Source organism: Myotis brandtii, unplaced genomic scaffold (genome assembly GCF_000412655.1).
Source record: "Myotis brandtii unplaced genomic scaffold, ASM41265v1 scaffold185, whole genome shotgun sequence".
NCBI classification, from domain to species: Eukaryota; Metazoa; Chordata; class Mammalia; order Chiroptera; family Vespertilionidae; genus Myotis; species Myotis brandtii.
In genome coordinates, this window is record NW_005356870.1 from 3,818,695 (window position 1) to 3,834,543 (window position 15,849).

Below are 15,849 nucleotides of genomic sequence, written 5' to 3' on the forward strand. Positions count from 1 at the left end.
CTGGCTCTTGGATCTAAGGAGGTGCTAATTAAGCCTCTTCCTGAGGCTACCCAGCAGGAGCTACGAAGAGATCTGCAGATTCCCCTTCCTTGTTTGGGGTTTGGAGGTGCCCAAATGAGGCCCAGCTGTGAAGCAATGCAAGCTGCTGTGGGGCCTTGGGCCTTCTCTTGGAAGTTCTGGGTCTGTCTGGCCCAGCTGCAATTTGTTAGGTAATTTTCAGACTGCAAAGGGCCAGGCCTTTCATATGCAAAAGCCTCTGCCCGTGGGTGGGGCGGGATCTCAAGGAATCAACAGGGCGGAGCAAGCAGCTATGGCTGCTCCCCAGTCCTACCCTAAGAGGCCCCGCGTCTCAGTGTCCCGGTAATCGCTGCAAGCACCTCTGAAAGAAAGCCGCCCTCGAATTCTGCCCGATGCCAGATAGTCCAGTTTCTCCCCGTATGAGTCTGGGTCCCCAGAGACTTACCCGGAACTGGAGTTCAGAGCAGTCGGGAGCTTGAGACTCCCTCCCGATTGAAAAAGACAACCGCGTCCTCAGCTGCCAGCCCTCTCCACGTGCGCCGCTTCCTCAGCTGCCAGCCCTTTCCATATGCGCCACGTCCTCAGTTGCCAGCCCTTTCGGCGTGCGCCTCCGTACCTCTGCACTTTACTTCTGCACCTCCTCTGAGTCTCAGTGCTTTTCTCTTTCCTTCTAGTTGTAGAATTTCCACTCAGCCAGCCTTCCTGTAGTTCTGGATGATGTCCATTTTGTCTTTTAGCTGTATTTTTGAAGTGGTTGTGCGAGGCAGCAATTTCTGGTGTTTACCTATGCCGCCATCTTGGTTTCTCCTAACTGTGTTTTCCAGATTCTGTGTCCCTGCTTTTTCTTCTGAGAACATAGTTTAACCATCAGTAGGTTATTTAAAGAACTTTCAATTAAAGTTGTTTTGGGGTGTTTTTTTTTTACTATTATATCTTTATTTCAGTACCTATTCTAACATTCCCAGCCCTTTAACAGAAAACCCAGGCGGATTACCTTTGACTAGAGGCCCGGTGCACAAAATTCGTGCACTGGGGGGGGGGTTTCCCTCTGCCCAGCCTGCACCCTCTCACAGTCCAGGATCCCTCGCACCTGACCACCTGCCTGCTCGTTCCTTACCGCTCAGATCGCTGCTCCTTAGCACTGCCGCGAAGGCGGGAGAGGCTCACGCCACCGCCGCTGCACTCGCCAGCCGTGAGCCCAGCTTCTGGCTCAGCAGCCGTTCCCCCTGTGGGAGCACACTGACCACGAGGGGTAAGCTCCTGCATTGAGCATCTGCCCCTGATGGTCAGTGCACATCATAGCAACTGGCTGTTCCGGTCATTCTGCCGTAATGGTTGCTTAGGCTTTTATTATATAGATATTTTGCTGACTTTCAGTTAAATCAAAGCCATAGCTTTCCAATTTATCTTTTATTTTAGTTTATTTATTTATTTTTAATCTTTATTGTTGAAAGTATTACATATGTCCCCCTTTTTCCCCCATTGACCTCTCCCAGCCTGCCCCCGTCCCCCAACCCAGGCCGTCACTGCCCTATTATCTGTGTCCATAGGTTATGCATATATGCATACAAGTTAATTGGTTGATTTCTTCCACCCTCCCACCCTCCCCTGCCTTCCCTCTGAGTTTGACAGTCTGTTCGATGCTTCTGTGTCTCTGGATCTATTTTTATCAGTTTATGATGCTCATTAGATTCCACATATGAGTGAGATCATGTGATACTTACCTTTCTCTGATTGGCTTATTTCACTTAGCATAATGCTCTCCAACTCCATCCATGCTGTTGCAAATAGTAAGAATTCTTTTTTCAAGCTGCATAGTATTCCCTTGTGTAGATGTACCACAGTTATTTAATCCATTCATCTGCTGATGGGCACTTAGGCTGTTTCCAAATCTTAGCTGTTGTAAATTGTGCTGCTTTGAACATAGGGGTGCATATATTATTTCTTTATTTTAATAAATCTTTATTGTTTAAAGTATTAATATGTCCCTTTTTCCCCCATTGCTCCCTCCACCTCCTTGCCCCGCAAAGCCTTCATCACCCTATTTGTGACTATGGGTTAAACATATATGCATATGAGTTCATTGCTTGATCTCTTCTCCCCCTTCACCCTCCCCTGCCTTTCCTCTGAAGTTTGATAGTCTGTTCAATGTTTCTATATCTCTGGGTCTGTTTTTGTTCATCAGTTTATGTTGTTCATTAGATTCCACATATGAGTAAGATCATGTGGTACTTATCTTTCTCTGATGGGCTTATTTTGCTTAGCATACTCTCTAGGTCCAACCATGCTGTTGCAAATGGTAAGAATTCTTTCTTTTTCACAGATGCATAGTATTCCATTGTACAGATGTACCACAGCTTTTTAATCCATTCATCTGCTGATGAGCACTTAGGCTGTTTACAAGTCTTAGCTATTGTAAATTGTGCTGCTCTGAACATAGAGGTGCTATATTCTTTCTGATGGGTATTTCTGAATTCTTGGGACACATTCCTAGAAGTGGAACCACTGGGTCAAATGGTAGTTCCATTTTTAATTTTTTGAGGAAACTCCATACTGTTTTCCACAGAGGCTGTACCCATCTGCATTCCCACCAGCAGTGTATAAGGGTTACCTTTTCTCCATATCCTCACCAACACTTGTCATTTGTTGATTTGTTGATGATAGCCATTCTGACAGGTGTGAGGTAGTAACTCATTGTTACTTTGATTTGCATATGTCAGACGGTTAGTGACTTTGAGCATTTTTCATATGCCTTTTGGCCTTCTGTATGTCTACTTTGGAGAAGTGTCTATTTATGTCTTTTGCCCATCTTTTAATTTTGGATATTAACCCCTTATCGGATGTATCATTGGCAAATATATTCTCCCATGCAGTGGGCTCTCTTGTTATTTTGTTGATGGTTTCTTTTGCTGTGCAGAAGCTTTTTATTTTGATGTAGTCCCATTTGTTTATTTTCTAATTAGTTTCCATTGTCCTAGGAGATGTATCGGTAAACATTTTGCTACAAGAGATGTCTGAAATTTTGCTGCCTATGGTTTCTTCTAAGATTTTTATGGTTTCACATCTTACTCTTAAGCCTTTTATCCATTTGAGTTTCTTTTTGTGTATGGTGTAAGTTGGTAGTCTAGTTTCATTTTTTTGCACATAGCTGTCCAATTTTCTCAACACCATTTATTGAAGAGACTATCTTAACTCCATTGTGTGTTCTTGCCTCCTTTGTCAAATATTAATTGGGTCCATTTTTGGGTTCTCTGTTCTGTTTCATTGGTCTATATGCCTGTTCGTGTGCTAGTACCAAGCTATTCTGAGTACAGTGGCTTTGTAGTATAACTTGATATCTGGTATTGTGATCCCTCCAACTTTGTTCTTCTTAAAATTGCTACGGCTATTTGGGACCTTTTTTATTTTATATAAATTTACTTCTATTTAATAGAGTTTACTGTAGAAATACTTTTTCTTCCTATTTTTGCTTATTTTATTTTTATTTTCACAGAAAGAGCATGCTCTCTGAATAACTGTACTGTGGCCAAAAGAATTGGAAAAGGAAAAGATGCTACTGTCATCTATGAGCATTTCAGGAAACCTGTGGATACATTTGTTCAGGAAAACTGTTCATGCAATGCACTAAATTCAGAAATAAACTCTCCCAACGCAAATAATTCTAGTTCCTATGAAAATGTACAAGATGGAAACATTTCTGTCCTTGAAACATACAATGGGCAGATGAAGCACAATTTAACAGAATGTAAAGACACTTCTGAAGTACATGCATATGATTCAGGTCTTTCATTTATTCCCAGTGATACCAGAGAAAGTGTTAATGGTGACCTCTTGTTAAATTTGACACATCTTAAAAATATTTTAAGTGGTCTTCCTGCTGCTTTTCCCCTTCATAACAATATTGGCTCAAGCACAGTTATTACTTCAAAAATCATCAAAGACCCAAGACTTACGAGGAGAGAAGGAAACATGGAAAAACATAATAGTACAGGTTTAAATGAGATATTGCCAGTTAAGAAGAGTTCAGATTTAGTTAATTCAGAAATAAACCTATCTATACCAACTAATTCTGCCTCCTCATCTGAAGTCATGCCTGGTGATGATGCTGTTCTTACTAATTGTTTGGGTGCTCCTTGCTCCAAACTTTCTTTTGATGATTCACAATCTCAGGCTCATAACATGGGCTCTAAGAACTGTGATTATACAACTCCCAATAAAATTACCATGGCAGGACAATTTCAGGACCAAGACAATTTTTCCTTCCCAGTGTGTTTGTCAAATGTAGTTTCAGAAGTTGAGAACCAAAAACACAGTGAGGAAAAAGCCCAGAGATCCCAACAGAGAAGTAACATCCCACTTTTATTTGAACAAAATAGTGAGGCACATAACTCTCATGAATCAATGAATACTTGTATGAAAGGGTATAACAGAAACCTTTCCCAGGAATCACAGTCTTCTAATTTAAAAACTCTATGTCAGACTGGTCACACAACGTCTGCAGATTTTCCATTCCAAAGGAAAGAAAGCATACATGAGTATATACAAAACGTTGGAAAGGTGAGAAATTTCACTGGCCAGGAAGACAATTCCAAACATACAGAAGAGCAAAATTTGTGGAAAGAGATTGATAATTATTGTACTAATAAAACAAAAACCAGTCCAGTAGATAATTGCATTTTTTTGCACAAAGAATGCAAAGAGGATGAAAATCTTGATTCTTTTGGGAAAAAATGTGATCGAATGTTAATCACTCAAGAGTTAGAAATATCAAAGTCTTCTATACCCAGCACAAAGAATAAGTATGAGCTAGGCTATCTAGCATTGGAAGTACAAAATGCTCTTACTCCAAGAGTGGAAAGCCTTTCACAAAAGCATTCTCAACACTGTTTGGAGAATGAAGATAACATTCATACCGGTTTTGCCATTTCTCAAAAGCTAATGGAACTGAAATTGAAAAAGACAAATCAAAACTGTATTAGCATTATAACTGATGCTTTCCAGGAAGCAAAAGACATTCCTCAGGCCAAAGAACTGCCAATAGATACAGTTATTTCATCTCATGACATTAAAATAGTTCATGACAATTCACATTGCAGCGTAACTAGAGAACATACATGTGTCCATAGGAAAAATGAAAGTGATCCAGTGTCATTAGAAAACATTCAAAGAAACTGTAAAGAAACTCCTCAAATTGGCGATAAAGGTCAAGATTATACTCTGTTCTGTAATGCGCAGTTGAATAATGATATACACCTGAATGTTGATTTCAAAGAACAAAGAGGTCATGATAACGAAAGCCAAACTGAGGCTAACGAGGAAGACGTTGCTTCATCTACAGAAAACAACACAGAAAATATATGTGGAGATGAGAAGCTGGGTTTTCATACAAACAAAAATTTTATTAATATATATGAAAAGCGGAAGAATAAAAATTACAATAATGTAGAAATTCTGAGTTCTGAAGCATTTTCTACATTGTATTTGACTTGGAGGGGGAAATATGTATCAACAGAAACTACATTATTGGAAACTGAAGATACTATCAATGCCATAAAACAAAAAGATACGCAAAATACCATAAGGAGTGTGGAACGTTTCACTTCCATATACCCCAAAATCTCAGATTCTTCAATGCAAGAAGCCTCAAATGCTGCAATACAGACAGATAATGCAATGGTGCCCACATTAGACACAAGTCATGAAGACCACCAAAGACACAAGTTTAAAAACATTTGTTCTGAGAGTCCAGATTTGGGATTATTAGTTAAGCATAGGGTTTCTGGTTGTGAAATGGGTCTGGATAAAGACAAATTACACAACTCATTTCATCAATCAATAAGTGACAACTTAGTTCTTCAAAATTTCGAATTGGAAAGTGAAACTGAAGTAGAATCAGAACAGTGTGATGATGCTTTTCTGTCTCAACAAGATATTCATAGCCATGGAAGTATACTGTATGATGAATTTGGGACCTCATATGAGACTCTGAGGTCTCGTATCGATTGGGAAGGGCTATTAGGAAGCAATAATGGGGAGAATGAAGTTTTGAAAAGCACCACAAAAAGGGAGCATAGTGACCAGCATCACTCTGATTCTTCCTCTACACAAGAAAATGAAGCAGAGTTATTCTTCCCAATTTTACTTCCAGATCTACAAGTTACATTTACTAATACACTTATGCCAAGATTCAGTTCCACTGTTGAGTCCCTTGCATTGAAAGATACCTTTTGCAAATATATAACTGAAGCCACGAAATCAGAAATATGTGAGGAAAAGGGGAAAGTTCCAGGATTTGAAGTTTATTCCCAGTGTTCTGGTGAAAATTCCAATTACCCATGTCAAGATAAATTTGGTAATAAAAGGCAAGAATCAGGACAAGTGAGTAAATCTGAAATCTCACTTTCTTTTGACTTGAGTCATAATAAACTCATGAATCATGCGTCAGAAAAACAAAACAGTGGATCTTTGCTTACTGAACTTTCAGATGTCACAACAATAAATAAAGAAAGCAGATGTTTCCTTACAAAGTCAAAAACTGATTGTAATGATACTATAAGTAAAAAGGACACAGAATCAAGAATTAGCAAACGAAAGCCACATATACCTTTTAGGGACCAGAATGTACAGTATCATGAAATTTGTGAGAAGAAAAGGAAGCTAACTAATCAAAACTCATCTGAATGTTTTTCTTCCTTATCCAGAGGACGAATCAAAACCTTTTCACAGTCAGAAAAACACATTAGGAGTGTCCTGGATATTCTAAATAGTGAAGTATCTTTATGCAAAAGCAAATGCCTTTCAAAAAAACTTGACAGAGCTCTTCTTTACTTAAAAAAAGCTCATAGAAGAGTTAACACGTCTTTGGAGCTTATAGCTAAAGTGGGAGAAACTTCAAGAAAGGGCCCATTACCCAAATCATATTCAATAATATGCAATAATTTTTGGGAAATTTGTGACCTTCAAGGTTATAGTCCTTTTGCTGAAAGAAGATATTATTCTACTAAGCATTTTTTCTCAAAAAAGAAATATGACAAATCAGGAGAGAAAAGAGCTTTGGGATTTGAAGTTGATAAGTCATTAACTCCTGTATCAAAATACCAGTCTTATGGAACAAGTGGAGAGAGAATCACAAAGTGTTTTTCTAAGAAAAATGTGGCCAACCGTGTCTCCAGAAGCCACACCACTATTCACGTGAGAGAATTTTGTGATCAAGAATATCCTGAATCACAGTTAACTCTGTGCTCCACATCCCAAAATACAAGTCAGTCAGCTTATGACAATACCTGTATGAGAGATCCAAGATCATCAGAACTTCAATCCTTTTCTGGGAAAATGGGGTGTCTGTTGTCCTCAGACTGCCCAGATGAAAAACTCACTAAAAAAGAAAACCAGACTGGCATAACATCTTTATCTAACATTAATAAATATGAAAAGCCTGAGAAGCATTTAGCACATAATACTAAAGATGCAATAAAAGGAAGTGCTGAGGCTAATGAAGTAATAAATAAAACTAATTCAGTATCTTTAAGTTGCATAAAAGAAAACAACGTATGTTTTAGCTCAGACAAAAATTATGATGCAACTTGTATCGCTCACACAAAGGTGAAAACTGACATAGTTATTTCAGTCTTAGAATCAAATGTGAAGCACTTTTTGAATGTTGATAACTACAAACCAGATAACCTTATTTTATCTGGTTATAAAAGAAACCTGGCAGTAAATTTTCTAGAAAAACGGGCATCTCCTACTGAAAGCTCCAAACCAGATACTATTACAGGAAATGTCCTTATGGATCCATTAAATCAAAGTCTGACAATAAGCAAAAAGTGTAACAACATTTCTCAATTGCTATCAAGTGTTCCAGTCTCACATAATGAGGAGGAATCTTCACAACCTTATTTGGATAAACAAAGGACTTTAGCTATTGATTCTTTTGCAAGATCCACCAAGGTACCACACTGTCAGCAAGAATGTGGTGGAAAGGAGCTTCTAAAGACAGAACAATGCTTTCCAAGTAATTGTATCCCTATAGATGTGAATGAAACCAACGTTACTGAGAATTCTGAGTTGGATCTCATACCAGTAACTGAAGAAAGTAAAAGTTATGGGGCAAATATAATGAAAAAACCTTTTTCTAGTGATAGTTCTCTGCTCTTAAAAGAGGATATAAAAGGTTCTTCCAAAATAGGTATTTCAAAGAAAGACATTCCAGACAGAAAAATGTGGAAAGCTAAACAAACCAAAAAAGCACAAGATTCAGTTCACGCAAAAAGTATGAATGAAGGATCAACTGTTAGGAATGAGTACAAGACTACGATTTTAGAAGAATCCCCCTATTTAAGTGAGAAAACAATTAAAAATAACTTGATCGATCTTCGTCTAAGCATTAAAAATACTAGTGAGGCAATTTCTTTGAATAACACAGTCTCTACTCAGCTTAACAAAAGAGAAAAAGGGGGGGTTAAAGTTAATGACTCTCAGTTTGATTCTACCACACAACCAGATATTTTAGGAATGAATCACATGCCTATTTTACATGCTCACTCTGAAACTTCCAAAGTCACCACTCCTCAGAAGAAGCCTACATCATACATAAATAAATTAGAAGAAAAACATTGCTCAGCTAATCATTCAGATCTTCCAGCTAGGCTAGCTCAAATTTTAAGGAGGGCAGATGAAGCATCATCTTTGCAGAGTCTACAGGAAGAAACTAAGATTTGTCAAAGTATTCTCCCCTTGTTTGTTGAAGCTTTTGAACGAAAGCAAGAATGTTCACTTGAGCAAATCTTGATTTCAAGAGAATTGTTGGTAGAAAAAAACCTGTGGAATAATTGCAAACAGAAGTTAAAACCATGTGCTGTTGACTCCTTGGTAGAACTCCAAATGATGATGGAAACTATTCAATTCATTGAAAACAAAAAAAGGCTCTTAGGAGGTGAACCGACATTCCGAAGCTTGCTTTGGTATGATGAGACATTGTACAGTGAGCTGCTTGGCAGGCCACGAGGATTTCAACAACAATCCAATTTCTACCCTGCTTTTCAAGGAAGGCTAAAATATAACGCGTACTGTGAGTTGCAGAACTATCACGATCAATTAGCTAACTTATTAGAAGACACCAAAAAGGGAAATTCATACTACGCATTCTTAAAATGCAAACGACAGATTAATGAGTGTGAAGCAATCTTGAGGCATTGTTCTGATTGCTTTGACTTTTCTCTTTCTGTTCCATTTACCTGTGGAGTTAACTTCGGAGATAGTTTAGGAGACCTTGAAACCTTAAGAAAAAGTACTTTAGAGCTGGTCAGTATGTATGGGGACTCCCCTAAAGTTGATTCTCATCTAGGAAAACGAGACCATTTGTGGATTATCATTGAAATGATCTCCTCAAAAGTTAATTTTATCAAGAGCAATGAGGCAGTAGGTATTAATATATCTCTTTATGGTCTGGAACATATCTTTTTCGATGCTGCGAAAAGTCTTGTTTGGAAAGAGAAGAGACAACCTATCAGCAAAAAATGCTCAGGACAGAAAAATAAAGAAACACTACTCAAGATGAATCAATCTTCTTTTTCTAAATTGCAAAAGATATATGATACATTGTCTAAAGAATTAAGCAGTGAACAAGTTTCCAATATTGGGCTTGAGGAGAATACTATGGTGGCTTCCAGAAAGTCAGATGACCTAATAAACAAAGAAACAATTTGCATAGAAAACTCTAAGTTTAACAGTACTTTGCTTTCACATCCAGATATCTCTTGTATTAATGAAATATTAGATCAAGCTGAATTTGCAGACTTTAAAAAATTACAGGAACTCACTTTGAGATGTACCAATCACTTAGAAACTTTAAAAAAGTATTTTCAGATACTGCAAGACGATAACAGAGAAAATATTTTTATTACAGAAGAAAACGTTTTGGATGTGGTCGAAAACCACAGCAATGAGGCTATAATTTTAAAACCTGCAGCCACTGAAACCTATATTGAAATAGCCATGCTCTCAGAAACAGTTCACTTCCTTAAAAACTCAATGGCAAAGAAACTAGATAAACAACGGTTTCGAGGTATGCTTTGGTTTGACTTGTCACTTCTTCCTGATCTGGTTCACTGCCAAGAAAAAATGGCTTCTTTTTCATTTCTTAAAGATAACTCAACAGATTGCCTTTGGAAAGTGATAGAGACTGCTATTTCTGAACTTAAGGAAGATCTGGATGTTATCGACAAACATGATGAAGCTGCTGTTAATCGCTCATACGCTCTTCATTTGTTCTCAAGAGAACTTCAAGAACTTTCACAAGTTAAAAAACTTCTACAGAAGTCTGAGTATTCCGTTTCCACGTATATTGACTTTGTGCCATGTGTAGCATCTGTAAATTATGGAACCACTGTGACAGAGTTAGAATACAACTACAGTCAGTTTTCTACGCTGCTCAAAAATATATTGGCTGCCCCTCAGAAAGATTTAGGGAAAATGGCCCATATTGTGAAAGTCATGAAAACTATTGAACATATGAAGATAATGTGTGCTAAGAATGCTGAATTAACCATTTCCTTTATCCTGTGCCAAATGCTGCATAATAGAGAGAAGACTTTTCAACTGGAGAGAGGAGAAAAAATGAATGTTCATGTAAAACCTAGGAAAGATATCGATAAATCCAGTACTTGTAAAAAGGTACCCTCAATTTCAGAGTGCCTAATGAAAAATGTTTCAAATTCTTCTAAAAAACGACCTATCACTGTAGACAAATGTCAAGATTCTCAGGAACAAGAGAAATATACTACAGTTTCCAGTTGTAAAAAACAAAAGGTAACATATGTTTTAAAACAAAACCTATGTAGTAGTATTTTTTAGAACAAATCTACTCTTTAATCAAATAAGTAGTTAGCAGAATTGTAAAAATTGAGACTGATTTAAATATTGCCTTGCAAAATGAATTTATTAAAGCATTGGATTCAACAATTTATATTACCTATAAAATATAAATGATTGTGTACATGAGACATACCTTGCAAATGTCTTTTAAATGTACAAATTAAATTATTTAACTTAGAAAACATTTCTTGAAAAGATGTGAATTTTAATCACTTCTTAAGAGAAAGTGCAATATTACAAATGTGAGTTAAGTGAGTGACCAAGTATTTATTGAGTATCTTCTATATAGCAAGGCTAATAGTTAATGTAGTGAATATTAAAAACTAGCTAATGGAGCCTGTGTTTTTGAACATTATTCACATGAAGAAATAGGACAGACATTTTAAAATACGTTTTTACTTCAGAGAGAGAGAGAGAGAGAGAGAGAGAGAGAGATCAATGTGAAAGAGAAACATTGATTGATTGATTGATTGACTCCTGCATGCCCCCTACTGGGGATTAAGCACACAACCCGGGCATGTGCCCTGAAGGGAAATCGAACCAGTGACCTTTTGGTGCATTGGATGGTGCTCAACCAATTGAGTCACACTGGCCAGGGCAGGAAAGATATTATTAAATAGATGATTATGAAGATATAGAAGTCCTACATAAACATATTTTATTTAACCAATTTTATACAGCACTTTTTGTGTGCTTGGCACTGTTATAGTATTGTACAAATATTAACTTTTTATTATTCACAAAAGCCTTATGATGTAGGCACTATTACTTTCTTATTTAAAGGTAAGGAAACTAAAAAAATTTTAAAAAGGTAAGGAAACTGAGACATAGAAAGGTTAAATAACTTTCCCGTTGTCATAGAGTTATTATTAAATGGGAGAGCACAGATGTAAAACCAGGCAGTCTATACTAACAAGTGGCCCTATTTTGCTCTCAGAGGCTTCTCAAAATTTTTCAAGAATTTCTCAATTGAAAAGTAAAGAAAAGCCTATATGCAAAATGAAAAGTAGGATTCTTTCTCAGTTTACTCTAATTGTATTCATTATTACATTAGTCCTAGAGACTAGGAAACTAATCATTATATATTAGCTGTGTTTATAGGAAAATGCATAATAAGAAACCAGTTTATAAATATACTTCCAAAACACAAGAACACAAGTTGCATATTCCACATGGAGTAAAAAGAGGGGGATACTAAAAAGGTGTGATAAGTAATAAGAAGAAAAGAAAAAGAGAGAGAGAAGGATTATTTGCTGATTTCATGGAATAGTACAAACCAAAGCCTTACTTTAAAGGAAAAAATATTATCACCTGAGTGTAAAAATGAAGAGGACATATAAGTTAGGAAAATAACATGAGCCAAAGACACAGTGTTTATTAACCTATCTTGAGAAATGAGTTTAAAATTAAGTCTGGAACAAAACAAAACAAAAACACTAGTGGACAAGCTAAGGATGGAGAAGATTGTTTCAGATTATAAAATGTTTTAAATATAGGCCTACCTAGTTTGAACTTAATTCTGTACATATTGAAGGATAGTGTCCTATGGAACAGTTTTGTAAGTCATTTAAAGGTAGATCTTCTGAGTACAGTTAGAAGAAGTAAGTTATCCAGGACTTAGAAAAGGGTGCTGTTTTGCAGAATAAAAAGGAAACTCTATGTTTGACAGACATTACTTACAATGGGGCTTACTGGCTGGTTTACTAAAAGGAATAAAAGAGGAAGCAGTTGTAAATGGACTCCCAGGTTTGTTATCAAGTGTGGGGATATAAAGAATTTTGCAAATTTCTTTTTTTAAATGTATTTCCAAACATTAACAAAATATGGGAAGTCCCGCAGATTCACTGCTTTTCAAAGGGAAGGTTCATTAATGAATGAAGTGTTAGTGCATTTTAGATGATGACAGAACAAGCAATTGCAAATATCTGATATTAGAATGATAAATATTTATATCACCAATGTAGCTTTATTTTGTATGTTTTAAACATAGGTTAACGTGAAAGATGTCACAAAAATCAACAAAGAAAAGGCAACGTTCAAGCATCCAAGGTAGGGATTGCCATCAACCCCCTATCTGAAGAAAAATTAAAATTGAGCACATATTAAGGAACAAGACTAAAACATTTATTTATATACCTGTGTTGGATCATACATGTAACTTACGGAACAAGAGTAAGCTAAGAAGGGAGAGGTGGTGGTTTCAGATTATGCAGTTTATTAAGTAAGGCCTAAAGAGTTTAAACTTTGTAAGAATTGAAAGTGTGCTGTAAAATGTTTTTTCTTTTTTTGTAAAATGTTTTTTCAATAATGTAAAGGATAAGGAGATTCTGTGTACAGTTAAAAGTCATAAGTCAGCCAGGGCTTAGAAGAGTGATGGTTTTACATCATGAAAAACAGTAAAATTTATATTTGACAAGACATTACTTAAAGAATTGATGGGACTTAGTGACTGGTTTTACTAAAAACAGCATAAAAGAATAGGATATGTGCTTAGATTGAGTTTTTTAAATGTGTGGACTTTACAGACCAGTCACATTTCAAAATTGGTTAAAAAGATATAAATTGCCAACTTATATTACTCAGTGGGAGCTTAGTCATAGACAAACACATAAATATACCAGTGTTTCATAAAAGGATGTTTTAATACTATACTATACAAAGGACATGATTTCAAAATAAAGCTTAGCTCTATGAACTGAATTGTATTTATAAAAATCTCACTATATTATTTATATTTTTCTTATTTTGACATGAAGTGGCACCATTGGACTTGTTGACCATCTCTTGTTTGACTCAACGCTGTAAGATTTTCAGATCATGATAAGCTTCATTTTCTTCCATTTTTCTTTTATTTTATGAAGGAGAATGAGTAATATAAAATAAAAAAGATATGCATCCTCAGTTCTGTCTCACTTGGTTTTGCTTTTTTTAAACATTTTTATAAGGTAGGCCACTCTTTGTTTTAAATATATATTTTTTTTTTTATTGATTTCAGAGAGGAATGGAGAGGTAGAGAGAAGTAGAAACATCAATGATGAGAAAGAATCATTGATTGGCTGCCTCCTGCACACCTCCTACTGGGGATTAAGCTGACAACCCAAGCCTGAAACCCAAGCATGTGACCGCCTGGTTCATGGTAGAGGCTCAACCACAGAGCCACACTAGCCGAGCTAAACATATAGTTTTTATTGATCTTTAGAGGGAGAGGGAGAGAGAGAGACATCTATCAGCTGCCTCCTACATACCCCTGTCAAGGATTGAGCCTGAAAACCCAGTTTGGCCCGCAAACCTGGGCATATGCCTTGACCAGAAATTGAACTGGCAATCTTTCAGTGCATGGGAAGATGCCCAGCCAACTGAGCCACACTGGCCAGGTCAGTTTTGCTTCTTTAAATACAGCATTTTAGCCTGGCTAGAGTGGCTCGGTTGAGCATTGTCCTGTACAACAAAGGGTTGTCAATTCAATTCCTGGTCAGGACGCATGCCTGAGTTGTGGGTTCTGTCTGTAGTTGAGGCACATACAGAAGGCAGCCAATTGATAGCTCTCTCTCTCTCTCTCTCTCTCTCTCTCTGTATTTCTCTTCCTCCCTCTCTCCCTCTTTCCCTTCATCTCTCTAAGCATGTACTCAGATGATAATTTTTTTAAAAAGATAAATATGGCATTTTATTTCCTGGCACATATGACTGAATAGTTATGTAGTGGTATAAACATGAATAGAAATGTTAGAAGGATAAGATAAACCAGTTCTATAATTATCTTGCTTTTGATAACTAATTATAGGTGGTATTTGGCACTCAAAGAATCAAACTTTGTTTCATTTAGCAGGAAAATGAATTATAACATAAGGTTAACAAAGGGTGCTATCTTCATGGAAGAATATTCTCTAAGAGAATACATAAAAGGACAGATGATGCAAGCAACTGTCAGTCTATAAGGTCAAGGCATCACTGAAACATCATTGGAAATGTGATAAAGTCAAAATTGTACTTTTTGGAAACTGTCAAAGTATTGTATGGGGTTGGATGATGATCTAGGTCAGCGGTTCTCAACCTGTGGGTCGTGACCCTTTCACAGGGGTCGCCTAAGACCATCGGAAAACACATATATAATTACATATTGTTTTTGTGATTAATCACTATGCTTTAATTATGTTCAATCTGTAACAATGAAAATACATCCTGCATATCAGATATTTACATTATGATTCATAACAGTAGCAAAATTACAGTTATGAAGTAGCAACGAAAATAATTTTGTGGTTGGGGATCACCACAACATGAGGAACTGTATTAAAGGGTCGCGGCTGAGAACCACTGATCTAGGTTGTCATTAAAGTGCCTTTAAGGAAGCTGTAGTAAGTAAAATGTGGAGCTTTTAGTTTCATAAGTAGAATAATAAATTCAAGGCCAAAGATTAATTTCTCTTGATTCTGGAGGAATAGTTACTTTTTTTCTTTTCAACATGTTCTTTTCCAGATGTGATTTAAAAAAACTTGATGAGACACCAAATAATTATATCTATAATTACCTGTGGAACTGTATTAACTGTTTGGCTCTATCCATTCCCATAATAGATTCTTCCTTCAGCCTACTTGAAACTGTGTAAAATTATGTAGGAATGCAAAGGATATTAAATTGGCAAGGAATTTTGGAGGTCTGCTTTTCCTATTCTCAATCTTGAACAAGCTATCTTAGCAGTTAATGATAACAGAAGATCTTGGGGGCCAGGGCACATCTGGTAGTTCTCCAGTTATATATAGCCACATGTAAGTAAAGGGGATTGTCAATAGATTGGAGGTATATGAATTAGAAACTACACTAAAAAAAAAATGAATAGTGATGCTTTTCTACTTCTAAAAGCCTCAATCAGGAAATGTCCAAAGCATAAAATAATTCTTTACAATATTGGAAGTAATGTATATTTTCAAAATATATATTTAAAATGTGGAGTATCTA

The 15,849-nt window shown here is 36.5% G+C and overlaps 1 protein-coding gene across 1 annotated transcript in view; it reads left to right on the forward strand.

The window, feature by feature from the left end:
* The window catches only part of TEX15 (testis expressed 15), a 61,425-nt gene that overhangs the window by 40,940 nt on the left and 4,636 nt on the right, over positions 1-15,849 (forward strand). The window contains exons 7-8 of the mRNA XM_014537930.1: positions 3,512-10,827; positions 12,884-12,942. Coding sequence (XP_014393416.1) covers positions 3,512-10,827; positions 12,884-12,942 — 7,375 coding nt within the window. The remainder of the gene's footprint in view (positions 1-3,511; positions 10,828-12,883; positions 12,943-15,849) is intronic.